This window comes from Chaetodon trifascialis, chromosome 9 (genome assembly GCF_039877785.1).
Source record: "Chaetodon trifascialis isolate fChaTrf1 chromosome 9, fChaTrf1.hap1, whole genome shotgun sequence".
Classification (NCBI taxonomy): Eukaryota; Metazoa; Chordata; class Actinopteri; order Chaetodontiformes; family Chaetodontidae; genus Chaetodon; species Chaetodon trifascialis.
The window spans coordinates 13327721-13347072 of NC_092064.1; the positions used below are offsets into that span (position 1 = coordinate 13327721).

General features: G+C 40.9%; 1 protein-coding gene across 1 annotated transcript in view; it reads right to left on the reverse strand.

The window, feature by feature from the left end:
* si (sucrase-isomaltase) overlaps positions 1 to 19352 on the reverse strand; it is a 62546-nt gene that overhangs the window by 39568 nt on the left and 3626 nt on the right. The window contains exons 6-16 of the mRNA XM_070970687.1: positions 16795 to 16966; positions 15398 to 15497; positions 14751 to 14863; positions 14495 to 14620; positions 11582 to 11713; positions 11099 to 11218; positions 8035 to 8148; positions 7451 to 7535; positions 6716 to 6833; positions 3628 to 3799; positions 1953 to 2069 (exon numbers count right to left, since the gene is read on the reverse strand). Of these exons, the coding sequence (XP_070826788.1) occupies positions 1953 to 2069; positions 3628 to 3799; positions 6716 to 6833; positions 7451 to 7535; positions 8035 to 8148; positions 11099 to 11218; positions 11582 to 11713; positions 14495 to 14620; positions 14751 to 14863; positions 15398 to 15497; positions 16795 to 16966 (1369 nt within the window). The remainder of the gene's footprint in view (positions 1 to 1952; positions 2070 to 3627; positions 3800 to 6715; positions 6834 to 7450; positions 7536 to 8034; positions 8149 to 11098; positions 11219 to 11581; positions 11714 to 14494; positions 14621 to 14750; positions 14864 to 15397; positions 15498 to 16794; positions 16967 to 19352) is intronic.

The window sequence follows — 19352 nt, forward strand, 5'->3', positions numbered from 1 at the left end:
AGAAAGAAACCAAAGTATGATTTAATTTCTATGATAGTGGAGAGTGAGAGGGTGATTAGCTGCTAACAGGCCATGCTCCTCTCATCTGGCTAATCATTTATGCCCTCAGCACCTCTGAGAGTGTGATGAGAAGTGTGTGTGTGTCTCTGTGTGTGTGTGTGTGTGTGTGTGTGTCTGTGTGTGTGTGTGGTGTGTGTGTTTGGACTGGCCTGCATGGCCATGTGATGAGAGCTATGATTAGGGCAAAGCAAAGGTCACACATTAGCTGTCTCGTTTAGTGGAAATCGTACTTCAAATTCATCATCATCATGTCCCTGTCCTCCAGCAAATACGCCCCCCCCCCAACTTCCTCCTTCCAACACACAGCATTTCTTCCTCAACCCCCTTCATTCCATACCTCAATGCTGTGCTATTTTTGCAGCAGTGATGAGCATGGAAATGTCACACGGAGGATGTTGGGAGAGCAACAATTTTCACGCTATTCAACACTCAAGACTGACTTTTCTCCCAGTATTTGTGTTCATCTACAATAATACTGTAGCTCAGTATGTAACATCAATATAAACACTGTTGTAGGCTCAGCGGGTGCTTTTCCTTTGTATTGCTGTGACATTTGCTCTGATCTGACATGTGACATTTAATTATATAGTGTGCTTGTTACGGATAAACATGAATATCACTCTATCTTTATTATAGTGCAAATTATCGTTATTTGGGTTCAGACTTTGAAGGGGCAAAACCCCATTGTGTTTATGCTGGTTTAACATTATTATTATTTTTCTGCCACTGCAGCTCAAATTGCCATGAACTGCAATGAGCTAGAAACACACAACTCAGGCCAGTAACTGGATATCATGTGCAAGCTTCCCAAGAAATATGAGCCCAATCGGCCAGATGGTGGTGCTGTAATAAAGGCCCAAAATTTAAATTCTGGAAAGGCCACACCCTTCACAGTTCAAGTCCAACTGACTTTAAATTTGACACAGACTCAGCTCAGTGAGCTCTACAAAAAATGCCTAGAACTTTTTGGATTTGACTGTATCAGCACCAAAATGGGTTCTATGGCATTGTAGAACTGAGATTCACATTTGTATTAAAAATGAGCTAGATCGGTTGAAAAACATGGCCACCATTAACTAAAAATTTTGCAAGAGGCGGGACTAAACAGGCAAATGGCCGTAACTCATCAACGACTGGTCCAGTCATCTTGGTACATATCTTCAGGCCATTGACGCATTTGGAGCCAATCTAACAGGTGTAGAAAGGGTATATTTTTCTAATGTTGACTCATCATCACACATTTTGTCGCCCAAAGTAAACACTGGGGAACACATCAAATGCTGGACATACAACCAGACAACACAGCTGGAGTGGAAGAGGTGGTGTAGTGAGTAATGAGCGGAGGTACATAACACTCCCCATTCAAAGGTTAGTTGTGGGTCTGATGCCTGTGGGGCCACTGAAGCTGAAATTGCCTCAATATTTAAAGTTAGCCATGTATCCACCATATGGCACACAATATTATAGTAATTTAACATGATTTAACATTAACGTTATCTTTTAGTAAAATGTAAAATCTCAACCTGTTTGATGAGCATCAGTCTGGCACTAAGCTCCTGTGCTGCGTTTTACTTCAGGCTCAGATGTTCCAGTTCCCAGTGCAGCTATAATGATTTGCAACAGCTTACATCCCCAGTGCTAAACCTAAAATCAGAGGTCCCACTGCTCCTGTTTGATAACACAGATGTACTGCTGCTGGTATGATGACAATCTCCATGGATACTGAAAGACGTTTCTATTTTTAACCACTTGCAGTTCATAACACCTATGCAATGTTATGAAACGAAGGGTATACCCTGCAGCACTTTAGACCAAACAATGGCTGTGTGATACATAAATTTAAAACTGACAGGCTAATATAAGAATTGTGGAACAAAGTGCCTTTACAGTACCCTGTAGCCTTGAGCGTTGTGGTTCCGGCTGAAGGGGTAGAAAGCTCCCACCTGCATCCAGCGACTACATAACTCTTCAGTGGAGTTATCAAAGAATCCACAGATGTCGGCTCCGATCTGGAACGCACAAGGGCACGACAGCTTGACATTTAGCAAGAACCTACAGTATATTTCTCTTATCTTAAATGTTAAATTCAGTGTATCGGAATCCCACAGTTACAATCTCAGAGAGGATGCTGTGGATTCCAATTGAAAATAGTAACGTAGCTCGATGTACAGTGTATTATAAATGTCAGTCCAGGCACCCCCAGAACAAAAACAGATGACTCTGAGGTCCACAAATCTCCTTCAGTGGTAAAAGAAAAGTGGCACTGATGTGATCGCTGGCCTCATATTTGTCTTTTAAAATGTCTTGATGTGGGTTCAATTCAGTCAAGATTTACTGGCAAACAGTAGATGTGGGCAGTGATCTGTATTTACATTAATTGTACAATGGAGTCCAAGAAAGAGACTTCAGTCAAAGGCCAGTCCATGGAGACTGCTTGCTCTCTATTGTTTACCACTGGCCACATTTTACAACAGTCTCAATGGGGGGGATAGATCCGAATCCCATTTCTCCTGCTGTCTCTCTTTCTGTCTGTCTGTCTTTGTTTGTGTGAGCATACGTGAATGTGTGTGTGTGTGTATGTGTTTGTATACTGAATAACCTAAAATCTGCTTCACACAGTCCCACCAGGATGTAGTTGGCATCTATACCACCACCTGACGTGCACAGCTGGAGGAGCGTGTGTGCGTGTGTGTGTGTGTGTGTGTGTGTGTGTTTGCTTGCGTGTGCATTCGACTCCCTGTTGTTTTCTTAGCCTGTTTGGACTCAGTGCACTGCACATGCATGCAAGTACAGAGTGCACTTGGGTACTGACTAGCAGCAGTGTTTTTTCAAGCTTATGTTTTTTGAGTAGCGTTCCTGCAAAGAGAACCAGTGTTCTTCCAGACATTTTAATGGATCTCATTCCAGACACACTTTTTCTTGCCTGCCCCTCTGTCTCTATGCCTACGCCTGAACATAGATCTCAATTAGCAGCTGAATCCTCTTTTAAAAAGGCAAGAGAGAAACTTCTGAGTGCCAGAACTTCATGTTAACTAAACGGAAGCACATAATAAGTGCTGTGACTGCTAACTTTCTGATGTTTTTTTTTTTTTTTTTTTGTATGATACAAGCATTTCACATAACTAATAGCATTTTTGTTTCTTCATTAATGCTATCTGAGTGGAGTCTGAGCCTCAAGTGAGATGTGCCTGTGTTGAAAAAATTAAGCAGGCTGCATGGAGCTCTTGAGTGCCTGGATTTTTTCTTTTTCCCGAATGCATAGGAAAATGAAATGATGAAACAACACGGAGCTTTTTCTTCTGCAAGTGTGCTATGACAGTATGAAAACTGCCAATAACACTTGTCTACATAGGTAAAGAGCCATGAAATGAGGTCCAAATTAAAATGTTAACACTGAATTTTCTGATGTGTGAATCTGCATTCAAGTGAAAAAACTGAGACGATTACTCCTCACAGTCATGTTAAGCCCAGTCATGGCAACCAGGTAGAGCATTTTTCCTGTCAAACACACTTACATTAAGCATTGAGTGAACAGTATTTGCCCTTCTGTGAAGCTTTGCTACTCACATAGGGGACCCCAAAGAGTCCAAACTCTAGCATGCCAGGGATGGCCCATTTTATGTCATTCCAGTTGGCAGCATTGTCTCCCAGCCAGTGACCCGAATATTTTCCCACACCTGGGAAGGAGGAGCGGGTCAACATCAGGGTACGTTTTTTATCAAACACCTGCTTCAGGGCTCTGTGGGATGGATAGGAAGCAGAGGGAAGGAGAAAGAGGTCATTAAGATAAAAAGGACATAGGGACAGAGAGAGAGAAACAGATATCACACACAAATACGCAAATGCATGCAAGCTCACAGGGAAGAGTGAGATAGAGAGATATTAGAAGGGGACAAAGAACTGGTCGTACTTTCTCTTCCCCGTGTACATTATTATTTTGTTTGATGAGGGAAATCGAAGCAGCATTGATTTTCATGACAATACAAAACCCTGATGATGTTTACAGAATGTGTCTCCTGCCAATAATACATTTTAATTAGTGGACAGAGTGGGGGGTGGCTCTAAAACCAAAGGAGTGAGTCAGCAAGTTGACTTATCAGAGCGGCTGTATTTCCTGGTCTCCAGTAAATGTATGTATGTGTCCATGTGTGCATTTTTGTATGTATTATGTTTTCCTTTGTGCATAGACTTCATTTGTATTCTGTGATGTTGTGATATTGTATCAAGGGAGCTACTCTCAGTTTCACTGGTTATCAGTGTGGATGATGGAGGTGCTGGTATTTTGGTGTGTAACCATTGGAGTCCAGCTATTGAGGCCTCCAAATACTGGCCGTTTTCATCTGTCGGTTTGATCATCCATTATTTCAAGTTTACAGTCAGTAAAATTGACTTCTTATTCTTCAACTGCTTTTTATTTGCTTCTGTCATTTCTTTTCAAAACAAACTAAATGCTGGCCCTTTATATGCAAACCAGGCAATCGGAGGTGTGTTTGTAGCCGTTTATAGTAAATTGTGGGGATCGTCAGAGGGCTCATGCACGTGCACACAATTTCAGGATGAGATATATGAGAAAAAAAGCCAGGTAACAGACATATGTGGGGTTTTGTAAAACTTATGAACAGACTGCATGCTTCCTGTTTTGTGCGTCCACAGATTTCTACACCTAGATAAATAATAAAATTTATCTAGGAGTTTCATACAGTTGGCCCCGTGTTGATTCTATCATGGCAGAGATTGTTTCATAATTGTTGGGTTTTAGTGTACTTCTCCATGCATCCCCCATATGCTTCAATAGAGCTGGTACCAAAGTCTGGCACCAAGCAGAGCATTAGAAAGTTGGTAGTATGATGTAATGACCCTTCTTTGTTTTGTAGTTTCCTTGTAGTGAACCAGGCAATGGTATAAGGGAAACAAGCTGCCTTTGTTCTCAGTAGGTTTTCTGCAATTACTAGATGGGCCTCAGTGACAGATCCACCTGGGGAACTTTTAAACTGTTATTTTATTGCTAGTATAGGAGGAACAGAAAGTCCCAACAATGTAAAGTCTGATTCTCGAGACTGCACACATTTTCTGTCGTGCCGATGTGAAATGGCTGTGTATATATCTGACAGCCAAATATGAACATGAAAAGCCTTTCTGCAGGTATACATCCAAGTTGATCAGTAGGATGTCTTGCAGCCAAATGTCATTGCAGCCTTTAAAATGTCACTTAACTATAAAAACAGTGAAAGTGGGACTGCCGTGCCGTCGGAACATTGTGAATGAATCTCTTTGCCTCTGCAGACAATGTGCTAAGCAATGCTGAGGCGATATATATAACCCTTTATAGAAAGCTGAATCCTATCAATACTTTGACAGTTCAGGCACAATCTTTGCCACTTTCTGACATATTATCTCTACATCGAGGGGTGTGCATTGCATGTCTTTAGTTTTATGGAGTGCTACTTTCCATCAGCCAAAAATCCATTAGTGCAGGTGTGTGCCGCTTTCTAATTGATGCAGTTTCCCATACCATCACCATTAGTGCATATTAAAATTCTGCAACTGATGCCAACTTTAGACTTGTGTGAAATGACTCACTGAGGGCTTTGAGACTATAGACATTCCTACCCTAAGATAAATGTGACAGCGGCTGTTATATCTCTGCCACATTTAAGTGGCTTGTGTTTTTGCGCAGCACTTGCTCATGTGCCAGGCTTCCATGAATTTACTCATCTGACTATCATGACTATGCTAGTTTGATAGTCTTCGAAGGGTGAATCTGATGTGCTCTGGTGAGCCTCCTCTGCTACCCTCTTTTCAAATTGCTCTATGCTTGTTTGCAATTTCATGATGGAAACAGAGATTAGCTGCATGGATTTTAGACCCACCACATTCATCACAATATCATTGTTTGTATCACTAGTGCAGTACCCCAACACAGTCGCAGAGGCAAGGCTAACTTTATGTAGCATATTTTATGTCAAGTTTAAGGACTTTTACAACCATTAGCATAACTTGAATATGGGATATACATACACCAGTGTGCATCTGCATGCCCAATGCACATGGCATTATGAACAGACTGACAGGGTTTATGGGTATAATAGGTCAAATGTTTGTACTGAGGCATGTTTGTGTGCAGTCCACTATATCTCACCTAATTATCAAAAAATAAAGCATAGAGCAGGTTAAATAAACTTTATTCTGCTTTATACTTCATTAGTTTCCATGACTCAATGATTATATCCCATGCAGTGCCTCTCTGTATGTCTATGTTTGGGCCCTTAAAATGTTTCAGTGCCAGACCCAGATGAGGAATTCATTCAATCACCCTGGGAGCTGCGCTCATTAAAACATTTCTTGACTCATCACATGGGACCCAGCTAGCAAATGGTCTGCAAGAGTCGCAGGCTATGATTTAGCGGAGGGCAAAATCAGTCACTGCACTGAACTGACAGATTTCTCTGTTGCACTTTTGCATGTCACAGTCCAGGGCCATTTCTCATCTGATTCTACAACACTTGATTTTAAAGAATTTGTGTATTGCACTATTTTGACAATACTGCGCTTTGAGTCTGCCATTGCGTCATTGCTCTGAAAGGGTAGCAGCAAGTTGGCCTCCTTCGCACAAGCTGGCCGAACTCCTTATAATACTGATGATGAATGCACTCACATTTCAGTCGCCAGCACCATAGAGTAGCCATACAGACTGTGGACATCATAGTGGCTCCCCCAGGACTGCTGTGCGTCCATACACAGCGTCTTACTGTACATCAACTTGTCCAGAATGTCTGGGGAGAGAGAAAAGATGAAGGAGGTAAAGAGACTGGGTGGGTAACGTGGAATTCATACAAAATGCAGTGGGGGGGGGGCAGAAAGAACAAGAGACATTGATATATACTGCAATAGGAAGTGGGAACATTGAGGAAATGAGAGAGAGAGAAAGCAATGGAGGAGGAGGATGACTAAGGAGAGGTTGCAATAAAAAGGTGGCATCAGGGGAGCATGCCTTTTCCAGTTATGATCATCCTGTCTGGGACACAGTTGGAATAAAAGACATGGCAGGAGAGTCATTTTCAAAATTCCTCACCGGGGACCCACTTTTCTAGATGAGTTTTTCCTCTGGACCTGAACTTACTTTATGAGCTATTGTGGCAAATTTATCAACTTGTGCACAGCATTTGGGCTAGAAGCTGCAAGCCCATGACATCCTGTATTTCTTTGTAGTACTGCAAACTCAGAGTACTCCGTTCTCATAAACTGTGGATTTCTGTTTTGTAAGCAACGCTGCAGTGACAGTGCTCCACCATGTTTCTTAAGGGACACAGATATTGTGGATATTAAAACTGCATAGGAACTGCGTATTCACGATGAGTTTGAGTCAGAACTGAAAAAAAACATGTCTTACTTGGAGTGTAGGGAGGGTAGTTGAGTGAGTTTTTAGCACAGCCATCTACTGAGCCTTGCTTGAAATTAGCCACCTCATTCATGTCCTGCAAGTACGACAGAGAGCATTGTTAGATAAAGCACTGTCATATGTTTAAACTGATAATTCCAATTATGACAACATGCCAGTGTTATTAATCCAGGATCGTCCCACTCAAGTGATGATAGATTTATTCACATCTAACATTTTTTCCCTGATTAATATCCATAAAGTGACCTGGGTTGAAGGTGTTTGAAATGAAATGTGGACCTGTGTGTTCTGCAGCAAACAGCCTGAGTAATGAGTGAGCCGAATCCAAATTTACAGCCGAGGAATCATTAACAGTATGATATAAATGTAATCTTGTCTTTTTCGTCAGCCTGTGTTTGGCTTCAGTGTTCAACCCACAGTGAAGTAATTGCAATGCAAAATAAAAAAAAAATAAGGCTTACTGCCCCTGTGCACTTGTAATTGGCTGCAGAATAATGACACTTTCAGAATTTTCAGGAAGCATCAGCTAATCAGTGAATGAACACCTTCATTTTGTGTGTTGAAAATTGACTTACAATCCAGAGGGCATCGTGTTTGATTTCCTTATAGAAGGCATCGTACTCATCAGCCCACCACTGGATGCATCCTTCCTTGGTGTAGTCTGGGAATACAGTCTCTCCTGGCCACACCTGAGAGTGAGAGAATGTGAGCTGATATGTGTTTACAAGCACTTTTTGGGATAAAACTCTGAGAGCATTCGTTTGCCATGAGCTTCCCTGCTCGCAGAATCCGCATCATGCCATGTTCTACTTTTTTTGACAGGACTTCATTAAAAACTCTTTTGTTTTAATCCTTGTGTTATTTCAGTTTTAAAGCATCAGGGACATGTCTGTAACTCCTGCACAATAACACGTGCAAACAACATGATGGGCCATGATCAGCTAAGATGGCATAGACGTAGTGCGCTCCACAGAGGCCAAAAAAGCGAGGCCTATAGAAATGTCAGAGGAACAGCTTAGAGATGTGGAAATGACTAAAGAGAAGAAGAGAAAAGAAGTGTGTGTGTGTGTGTGTGTGATGAGGGAGAGAGAGAGATGGCAAAGGAGAGAAGGATAGAGAGACAGACAAGTTGAGGAAGGGAACAGAGGAGAGGAGAAATCGATAATGCAATAGAAATCTCTAGACGTGACTGTGTGTTAGAAGTCGTCCTTAATGACATGTATTGAGAAAAATGATTAATCCACAGAGAAAAGAGAAGATTTTGTGTGTGTGTGTGTGTGTGTGTGTGTGTGTATGTGTGTGTGTTTCTGTGTGTGAATCCTTCTGTAGAGCACAGTAGATATTAAATCTCAACGTTACTCTGCGCTCGCTATCTTTTACCTTTTTACTTCCACTGCCAAGAACTTTACAACCCAGTTTGCAGCAAAGACATGAATCATTCTTATGTCCGCTCACGTGCACACACACACACACACACACACACACACACACACACACACACACACACACACACACACACACACACACACACACATATAGATTTATAGGCAGATGTTTTTGGCAGGTGGTCAGAACTCCAAGGTCAGAGCTTATTGATAGTCCGTCGCAGTCGCCATCTTTCCTTTTAGTCATTTCTTCCAACCTTTAACTCTAGATTTTGTCTTTCTGACGTCTCCAGCTGCTTGCTAATACCGCCACGCCAGTACACACTCTTAACAAATCTGCTGGCATTTGTACGTCTCACTCTATCTTTATGTCTATTTGTCTGTTTTTATGCTCTCCGGTTTGTCAGCTATCTGTCATTACCCGTCTATCTTTTCTTCTACCCGTCTCTCTTTGTCACTCGCTTGCCTCTGTTCCAAAGTGTCTTTCTACTTTCTGTCTTGTCTGTCCTTTTTTGTGTTTACCTGATAATCTGTCTTTTTGTCTCTTGTCTCTCACTGTGGCTGACTTTCTGTGTACATCGCTGTCACTCTACCGCTCAGAAAGACAACCAGTCTGTCTCCCTGTACATTACTCTCTAATCTATTATTTGTGACTGTCTGTCTGCCTGCACCTGCCTTTTTCTCTGCCCATGTTTCTGTCTGTCATCCTTTAAACCCACATATACTCCCTTTTCTCCCCTGCTTTGTTTACTCCCATCCTTTTTTTTTTTTTGCCTCTGCACTCTGAACAGCAATGTTCATCTGTTTGACTGAGGTCATGCTATGATTTTACCCGTGCACTGAAACATATGGGCCACCAGGAAAAGCTTTTATCCTTATCTTTGTGAGCAATTAGCTGTTTTAAAAGCAAAATAAATACCAGCCTGTCGCTGTATCTCCTTTATCACTTCAACAGCTACTGCAAAGGTCATTTGCACAGAACCCACTGTTTTTATATCCAGGACACACACATTCATATGGAAATAAACTGGAATCAATTATAATCACACACATGCGTGCAAAGACATGAAGCACAAACAACCAAGAATAGCCTCTCATTTAGAGAAATGGATACACATAGATGCACACATAGTCTGCTTCTCTCTCTCTCTCTCTCTTCCACATAAACACACACATGCACACCAAATCTGTGATGCGGTGATGCAGAACATTTTAAGATTAAACACTAATGTGGAATCAATGCATATGTTTGACCTGTTATAAACAGCATGAAAAAGCGATTAGCGGAGGGACTGGGCCTAATCGTGTGCGTAATCAAAAGCAACACTATAAAAGCATGGGAGCAACAGACTTTTACCCCCCACCTTCAGCCCTCTCTGCAGGGGAGAGCTTTTTAAACACATGCTCTGTGGGTAAAAGGATCAAAAAATGACGCACTGAAGGCTTGAACCTCCATTAGGGAATATTATGGTTTGATGGAGACTGCGGAAAGCATTTCACACATACACATGCATGCTCACAACAGATGCATGTATTTCTGCTTATGTTGCAAGAGATATCATGTAATGCAAAGGCTCAAACACCTTCAGCAGCTGGATTTCAAGGAGTCATGGAATCATCAGGGTCCTAAATACATTCAAGAGCTATCTGAACATTACAATGTTACTCAGTTCATGCTGATTCCTTGATGGCTTATCCATGCTCCAAACCTCCTCGATTCATCTGGAGTAACTACTTGACACAACCTGGACTTTGAACATTGTACAATACACGCTTAGGACCAAACATGTGACATGAAGCACTTCCTCTAGAGTGTCTGCATACTACTATCACTAACATTTTCATACAAGGACAGTAATAATAAAATTTCCTCTGGCCTTAACCATCCTAACCTTCATCATATTAGATTAGCCAGCTGCCATATACATATGTTGTAGGGAGTACTTCCTGGGAGGATGTTACTGACGACACATGTTTTGCTAAGCACATTATTCCAAGTAAAGTCCATATGCTGTAGAGTATAGAATTGTAAAGAACACTTCTTATTACACTTGACCGGCGCTTTCACAAAATTAACTCTGACCCATGTCAGACATCTTCAACACGTGATGACCTGAATATCACTGTGATGAGCAATTTACACAAGATGTAGACATACATTGGACGGAGGCTTGGTGTTAAAGAGGCATTACTGTCGAGAGGAGGGAAATGTTTGCTTGAATGATACCTAATTATGGGGCCACAAGCCGCTCACCTCTCCTAACAGAGCAGTTTTCCCATCTGATACAGTTACCCAGGCATCCTTCGCAGTCCCACGGTCATAGGAGGCATATGAAGCAGTCTCGTTTCCCTCAACTCTAGCTATTGCAGGATCCTGGGGAGAAAGGAATATACTCATTAGATTGTGAAAGAAGTGTTGGTGCATGTACTACAAACTGCATGGTTGTTTATATTATACAAGTCTTTAAATTGCTGCATTTGAAATTTTCACAGCTTGTTTGCTTGGTGTAGCTGCTTCAAGAAAAATAATAAATAATTAATTAAATAATTAAACAATTTCCGAAATTGGCATCAAACAAGAAATCGTCTAAGTCTAAGAATACTACCACAGAATAAAATAGGATCCCAAAATGCAAGGTAAATTGTTGTTTTTGGTTGCACAGGGATGTGTAATGGTTAGTTTTTTTCTGTTAATGTGTCAAAACCCCACTTCATTCACAATAAAGTACCATCTTACCAGGATGAGGATGTATTTCTGTCCCGCCTTATGAAGGTAGTCAGCAAAGTTAGGCAGGTCCTTGAATTTGACTTTGTCATAAGTGAAATCTCTCTTGTTCTCCATGTAGTCAATGTCAGTATACTGAACATCCTGTATGGGAAGAAGAAAAATGCTTACTGTATGAGTACTTTATTTACATACAATACCTGCAATGCAAAAAAAATAAATAAAAAAACTTCAAATCAAAACTTTTTTTTGTTTCCTTGTTTTGCTTTGAGGTAATCTTTTGTAAGACATCATATGTTATATGAATAACTTGATGAGTTCACTTCAAATAGATGACATGCTATTCGATGTTCAAAGTTTAATTTGAAAGACTAAGATGCTGACTTAGCTTAACAATCATACAGTGTTTGCATCTTACAATGAATGCAATACATTGAAACTGACTGAACTCATACTTCCTCTGTGCATAACGTTCAGTAAGAGACTAATACCACCAAAACTGAGGACTGAACGATACAGGAAATCATTCCTGCCTGTGGCCATTAACCTGTACAACTCCTCCCTCTGAATGGCCCTTGGACTTCACTGTCACTGTCTGGTCTGTTCTGTTGTATATTTTACAATTTCACTTTGCACATCTGATTCCATTTTGCACATTTTTTTGCACATCCAATATACTCAGTATATTACTTATTTTTATTACTGTACATTTCGTTGTGTTGCATATTTTGTGTGTATTTCTTAATTTGTGTTGTATATTTCTTATTTACATATATCTTTAGTATTAATATTCTTTTTCTTAATATTGCCCTTATATATATATTTATTCCTTCTTGTTCTTTCTCTCTTTTTTATTCTAATCTGTAATTCTGTTTTGTGTGGAGCACTGTACAAAAAACAATTTCCCCTTGGGGATCAATAAAGGAATGCTGATTCTGATTCTGATTCTGATTCTGATTCTGATAAAAGCACAGATACTCAAAATTCAGTGACTTCATGATGCATCCTAACACAGTATATTCCCATCTCAGCATGGCTAGTAAACACACTGTTAAGCATTTGCACTGTGAGTCTTGCTGAAAAAAAAAAACACACACACACACACATACACCAACCCCCCCCCCCCCCCCCCCCCCCCCCCAAAAAAAAAAACACACAAAAAAAACCCCAAAACAACCAACAACCAACTTGTTGACCCGCCTTTGCTGGACTTTTGGAGACCTGATGCGAGAACAAACAACTTGCCTAATATGCTGCTAAACCTTGGAAGGACAATGTGAATGTTAACACATTCTTTGTTTTTTTTGTCAGGGTGTGACTTTCTGCTCGCTCTCTGTCTGTCTGTTGTCTGCCAAAATCTACTTCATATCGATAGAGCAGATGGTTTGGAAGGCTCTGCCAGATCCTTCCTCTAATGGTAATCAGCTCCAGACATATTAGGGAGAATGTGATAATGCCCTCTGTGGTCTATCTAATGGTTATCAAATATGTCCCTGAGTACAGCAGGAGAGGAAGCAGCTGCATCCAAATTCTTTGAATAGGAAAGAGATTAAAGATTATCAGAGTGAAATATTGAGATGGGTTAGAAATTTATTTGTTTGATCTTAAAATAAGACAAATTCAAACCACATCTTTGATTGGTGCAGCCATTGCTGAGCTTCATCTGAAGTGTTTTATGGGGGACATGTAAAGATTAGGATTCACAGTTTACATTCATAATTAAGGAACAGAAAGTACGTCAAACATCAGTGCTCTCTGTGAAAGGGATTTCTTATGGTTACTAGTCGCAGGCCCAGACCAAGATAAGCAGCGAGGCATTCCCCAGAAAATGTCAACCAGAACTGGTATTTATCAAGTGTCTCAGAAGGGAAGAGGTGCTGGAGTAGTTTTAACATTCACATCAGGATGAATGAGATAATGCAAGGAACTCGGTCGATTGATCTTTGATCAGCGTTAACATTCAGTGATGCTTGAAAAATAGTTGTCCTGGGATTGAACCTATAGAGCCCAGCAGACTCTCCATTATTTGACAGAAAGCTGGATTACCCCATCCAAGCTAAAGGCCATCGCTATCACTCTGACTGTCCGTCCAGCTCCTGCCTCAACCCTCACATCACGTCTTGCGCACACACACGCGTCCACTACACAGATTGTGTAGTGGTTTTGGTAGGCTTTTGCCTTTGGAGCAGTAGTGCATGAGTGGTTCAGATTTAACAAGGGGTGCACAAGGTGAAGTATTGATACGCCCCCCCCCGCCAAAAGCCATACAGTAGTAGCAGCACATATTATGCATGGTCACAACATAGTTTCAGACAACTGATATTTGAAATAAATATTTTGTCATAAGAGGAGAATCCTGCAACCTCCTTAAAATGTCTCTCACTATTTGGCATCTGATGTCAATTTCAAACACCTGCTTTTGTTTTATCCCCAGTTTGCATTTCTTGCTTAAAGAAAACCAAAGTCTAAAATACACAAAGCAGACCAGTACCAAGAAAGCCACATTGCATGCTTTCATTTCCCAGACTATAGACGATTGATAGTGATCTCAAGCCTCTGATACTTGGGCAGGTTGTTGTTGCTGCTAGTCCTGTTTGTCACAGCGTCAGAGCCGTATGAGTAGAGCAGAAAACGTGCAGCCCCACCTTACACCTCGTCTGATATGAGTTTATTGTCAATTTTTATTGTGATAATAACCCTGTGCACACAAAATGTGACCATGATTTTGCTGCTTGAGCTTTACAACCTAGAGCCTGATATATTGAGTGTGGAGGTGCCAAACATGTGAGGACATTTATGCACCTGAGATCCACTATATGTCATGGATGGTGATACATTTGTGAAATTTGCAAAAACAGTGATTTCACATTTTTGTCACAAGAATATGAATAAAAATTCACAGACTGCAGGGATCCTTAATCTTACATAGGGGAGGTCCACAGCACGGTTCCTCTCCACTGTTTCCTTGACCTCAGCCAGGCTGCCATAGTCCCACCGAGAAAGCTGGAAACCCAGGGACCAGTAGGGAGGAATGACGGGCATGCCAACGAGCTGGACAACACAATTGGACACACTGTTAATGCAATTACTCTGCCAAGGCAACTCACGAACCACTTCTGCACCACAGACTTGCCCAGAAAACCTTCCCCGTATACTGCTATATACAGCATTTGTGCCTCACCACTTGGAACTCGTGCACCACTTGCTCTGGTGTGTCTCCAAAGAGAATGTAGAAGTCAAGGACTCCTCCAATTGTCCTGAAGGTCACAGCAGGAGCGGGCTGCAAAACCACCTCTGAAAAAGAGACACCAGCAATGAAAACACTGCAAACTTAAAACACCATTCTGTATTACAGGTCATACCCCTAAAATGCCCCCTTAAACAACTATGAACAAGCAATACCTCTATTTTCATTCCCTCATCTTTTTTCATGATTCACACTTAAACAAACATCCCTGTTTCAGTAAAGCTCATGCATGAGAGGTGGAAAAAAGCTTTTTACATAAGGAGACCATAGACATGATGAGCAAGAGGAACATGTCAGCGTGCACTCCCACTCCTTTCAGTCATCTCCTTTATGGAATAAAAAGAGCATGCAGTATTCTCTTTGATTTGTCAGTACCATTTCTTAATTGAGGCAACAGTGCAGTACATGCATTTGTGTTAGGAGGATGAGGCATAATTGATGGTTCATGTGCCCTTGAACCATCTTGATATTTTTTTTTTTTTCAGAATGTTTTGAATGCATACATGTACTGTACACGTATTCATGTGCGTCTGTGTGCCAGCATTTGTCTTTGCACGTGTGTGTGTTTTCTTTATCTTCACCCATAGCATTGCTGTTCATGAGAAAGACTCCGAATGACTTTCCACTCTCGTCTTCCAGACAGAGGAAAAAGGGGTAGTGTCCATAGAGGTTATGCTCGCCCTGCAGGGAGAGAAGACACAGAGGGATGAAAGGACATAAAGGGAAGAGGTGTGAGGAAGCAGGAGGAATGTGGGAGACTTATTGGAGCTGAGGGGGTGACTTCAACATTTAATCAGCTTACAAGGTATTCAATTATAAGCCCTTTGGGAAGAGAATACACATGTTGGGAACACATGTAAACATGCCACTCAAACACACGTGTGCGCACACACACACACACACACACACACACACACACACACACACACACACACCCTCGGTAGACATGTCAAGTGTAAGCCTTCGAGGCTTACGATATGATATGTTTGGTACCACAGTAACCCCCCAAAAAAAGGAAAAATACATATAGAGACTGACATATGAATAGAAGCAAATACACTGTATTTATCTCTGAATAGACTCAAGTATGCCTTAAACCACGTGCACAGTCAAGCGTCAGTGCCATTACCATGTCTTGCCGTTTAAGATGTTATACCACTGTGTGTGAGTGAGTGTGAGACCATGTACCACTCACACATGGATAATATGCTGCATATGGACATAATTCCTTCTTCAAAGTAAGTCTGCTGATTTTGTTGAAAAAAAAAAAAGGCTCTATGTTTTAGGCATGTTGAGAAAAGTTTTCCATATTTAAAATTCCCCTCAGCATTTCAATATGCTTTGTTGTGAAGGGTGTACCACTGGCGTTTCAGAGCGTCATTTTCCTCAGAAACTAATGTGTTTTTCTGGTCTAAAGGCTGATTTCTCCTCTGATAAACGGCATGGCATTTAAAGTTCAACCAAATCCAGCAAAGGGTTCACAGGCTCCCTATTAACTAACTGTAAATGCCTACTGTAAATCATCATGGAACTGTATGATCTGTCCATTAAATGTTTCTGAAATTATGAACGGGCTTGATGCACAAAACAACAGGATTTAACTGCCATTTGCTTTTAGTCATGTCTATTTTTCCAGGCAATCAATCAATGAAACTAGGATAATAATAGGCTTATTAATATTTATAGGCGAATAATGTTAGTGTATTATTGCTCATTTTCTGTTTTAGAAGTATTGTCATTCATGTTAGGACAGCTGAAGCCTGACTATTAAGAGTCATGCACACAATCATGTTGTTGTTCTAACTACACACAGACGCACATACATGCACGTGTGGCATTTTTGTAAGTAATCACATGAGTGTATGTATGTACGTGTGTCTTGTCCTTCATGACTTTTTCCAGCCCCGTACCGCATCTGTGTGTGTGTGTGTGTGTGTGTGTGTGTGTGTGTGTGTGTGTGTGTGTGCGTGCTCCTCACCCCGTTAGGGAAGGCATCCCTGGTGAAGATGGGCCAGGTTTTCCAGTTTGTGTCATGGCGATAATGTTTATGCACATGCTCTCCCAGGCCATAAATATTATGGGATGGAAGCTTAGCAGACAGCTGTAGGAACTGGTTTGCAAACACCAGTGGACCCACTGTGGTGTTAAACCTGAATGTGAAGAAAAAAAAAAGGAGACAAAAAAAACAAAACATGGGTCACCACTGGGATGTGAGAGGACAGACTGATGTGGGGAAAAAAGGAGAGTGCAGGTGAGAGAGAAAATGTGAGAGAAGAAGTAAAAAAGAAAGTGTGAGTGAGATGCAGCAAGATGAGGGAGTGGGAGTGAGACAAGGACGAGTGGAGGAGTTGAGTTGTAGAAAGAAAAAACAGGGAGAAGACAGACCATCCCATCAAGCTCTAATAAGCCTTCTGGGTAGCATGTCAAAGAAGACATTCTGCTGGTTGAAATACTAAGCCTGCTATAGCTGTACACATCTGTAAAAATAAAGCTGCAGTATGAAGACAACATGTGCAAGTAAATGCGATATATATGCATTGATACTGAATAGCTTTTGTTATGAAAAGAGCCCACACACCAGCCAGACAGGCCAAAGAGCAGAGCGATTATTCTCCATGTGCACGCAATCACTGGCTCTCCTTATCTATCAATTAAACTTTGGATATTGTTGGAAATGATACCTCCATGAACATTTGATGATGACCAATTTTTATGGTAGGCAAAGTCAGTAGATAAAGCTTTTTATCACTGTATGCACTTTTTAGTGCTCATATACTGCTCATATTAAATGATTATAAAAACATTCATCAGTGAATGCAATATTGCTTTTGATAATAACCCTTGCAAACTCAAAGTCTGACCTATTACTTAAATACACCATACACACATTACATTAAGTGGCCTCATAAAGACATTTAAGAGATCAAAAGTTCAAGCAATATGACTGGTAATTTGCTGCTAATCTTCAGAGCAATCTCACTGCTTCTGGTTGAAGGTCAGGTCACTGTTGAGAAAGACAACAGTGCTACTCTATGTACCAGTAAGTGTTGTAAGTCGGTGACAGAGGTTGTTGTGTTATCTTAGAATATTTCACAATGAAAAAGTATTTCAGTGTGAAATCTCAAGATAGTGTAGATATTTGTCTCTGCAGTAGAGGCGAACCCTGAACTCATAGAATTCCAGTGCATTGAAAGGAAGTAAGTATTGTTGCTGCTAAATGTTTGGTCATGTCTGGACATCTCAGGTATTTTAAAAGAGAAGCTTTGACTTGGCCTTCTCATCTGAGTCATCAAGATTAAAGATAAACATTTGCCTTGCAGGAAAATTTGTCATGCGCAACAAATGGCAGTCAGCTCTGATTCACAACAACAGACCACAGTGATGTGCAAAAGGCCACTTGTGTGTAAAGCTGTGGAATGTACATAAATAATAATGATAACATTTTTTTTTATATATAGCACTTGCATACAAAGTGCTTCACATACAACCCTGATTCCAAAAAGCTGGGACTCAATGTAAAACGTAAATAAAAAGAGATTTGATTTATGAAGTGTTCCCGAGCCCATGAAGTAATATCATTTACTACAAGGGCTTGAGAATCCAAACAAGTTTTGTCGAAGCATTCCATAACTTAGTCTTTTGTTGACCCTGAACCCTGCCCCCGATTCACATAAACGCCTGTTTAAATGCTTGTTTTTTAACGGGCTTTAAAAGATGAAGCTGATTTTGCTAGCCCCAGGCAGAGCGTTCTTGTACACGGGTCCTAATGGAGACAGCACAGTCACACAGTCTTGAGCCTGGACTGAAGGGGCTTGTCTGAGGATCTAAGGCTGTTCCGGCTCATTAAGTGTTAAAAGGTCTGCAGTATAGCCAGTGACTAGACCTTTCTGTACTTAAACATAATTAATACATTCTTAATATCAATTCCAAATCTTACTGGTAGCCAATGCAGATGTAATGCTATCTCTAGTGCCAGTGCCAGTTAAACGTCTAGCTGCAGCATTTTGAGCAAGCTGGAGACATGAGGTTAATTTTTGACTGAGGCAGCGTCCAGTGGTCCCGACAAGATGAAATAACAGCATGAATTACTTTCTTATAATCAGCGCGAGATGAAAGTTAGGAGTTTTGCATCCATGCCAACCCTGTTTGTCACAAAGTGCCATATTCTATATCGCATCGCTGTTAATAATGGTTTAATGCCTTTTGGTGCTTAGATGGAAGTGTGTGAGCTGTGTGGGTACACAGCTCTGAGAGGTAATTGATCACTGCGATGTCACTGAGGGCTCGCCAAGTGGCCTGGATTGACAAGAACATAACTATGTGTTGCTGCGGGAAGCAAACATAAAATGGTTAGGTGTTATATGTCATCATATAGAATGAATGCATAGTAATGAGATTATGTAGCACACACACCACCAGAGTGGATTTCTGACATAATTGCATCAAATTAGCTACAAAGAATCAATGTTGATCTATTGACAATTGTTAATTCTCAATTCTATAGGGTGATTGCGAGAAGACTGTAAAAAAAGAAGT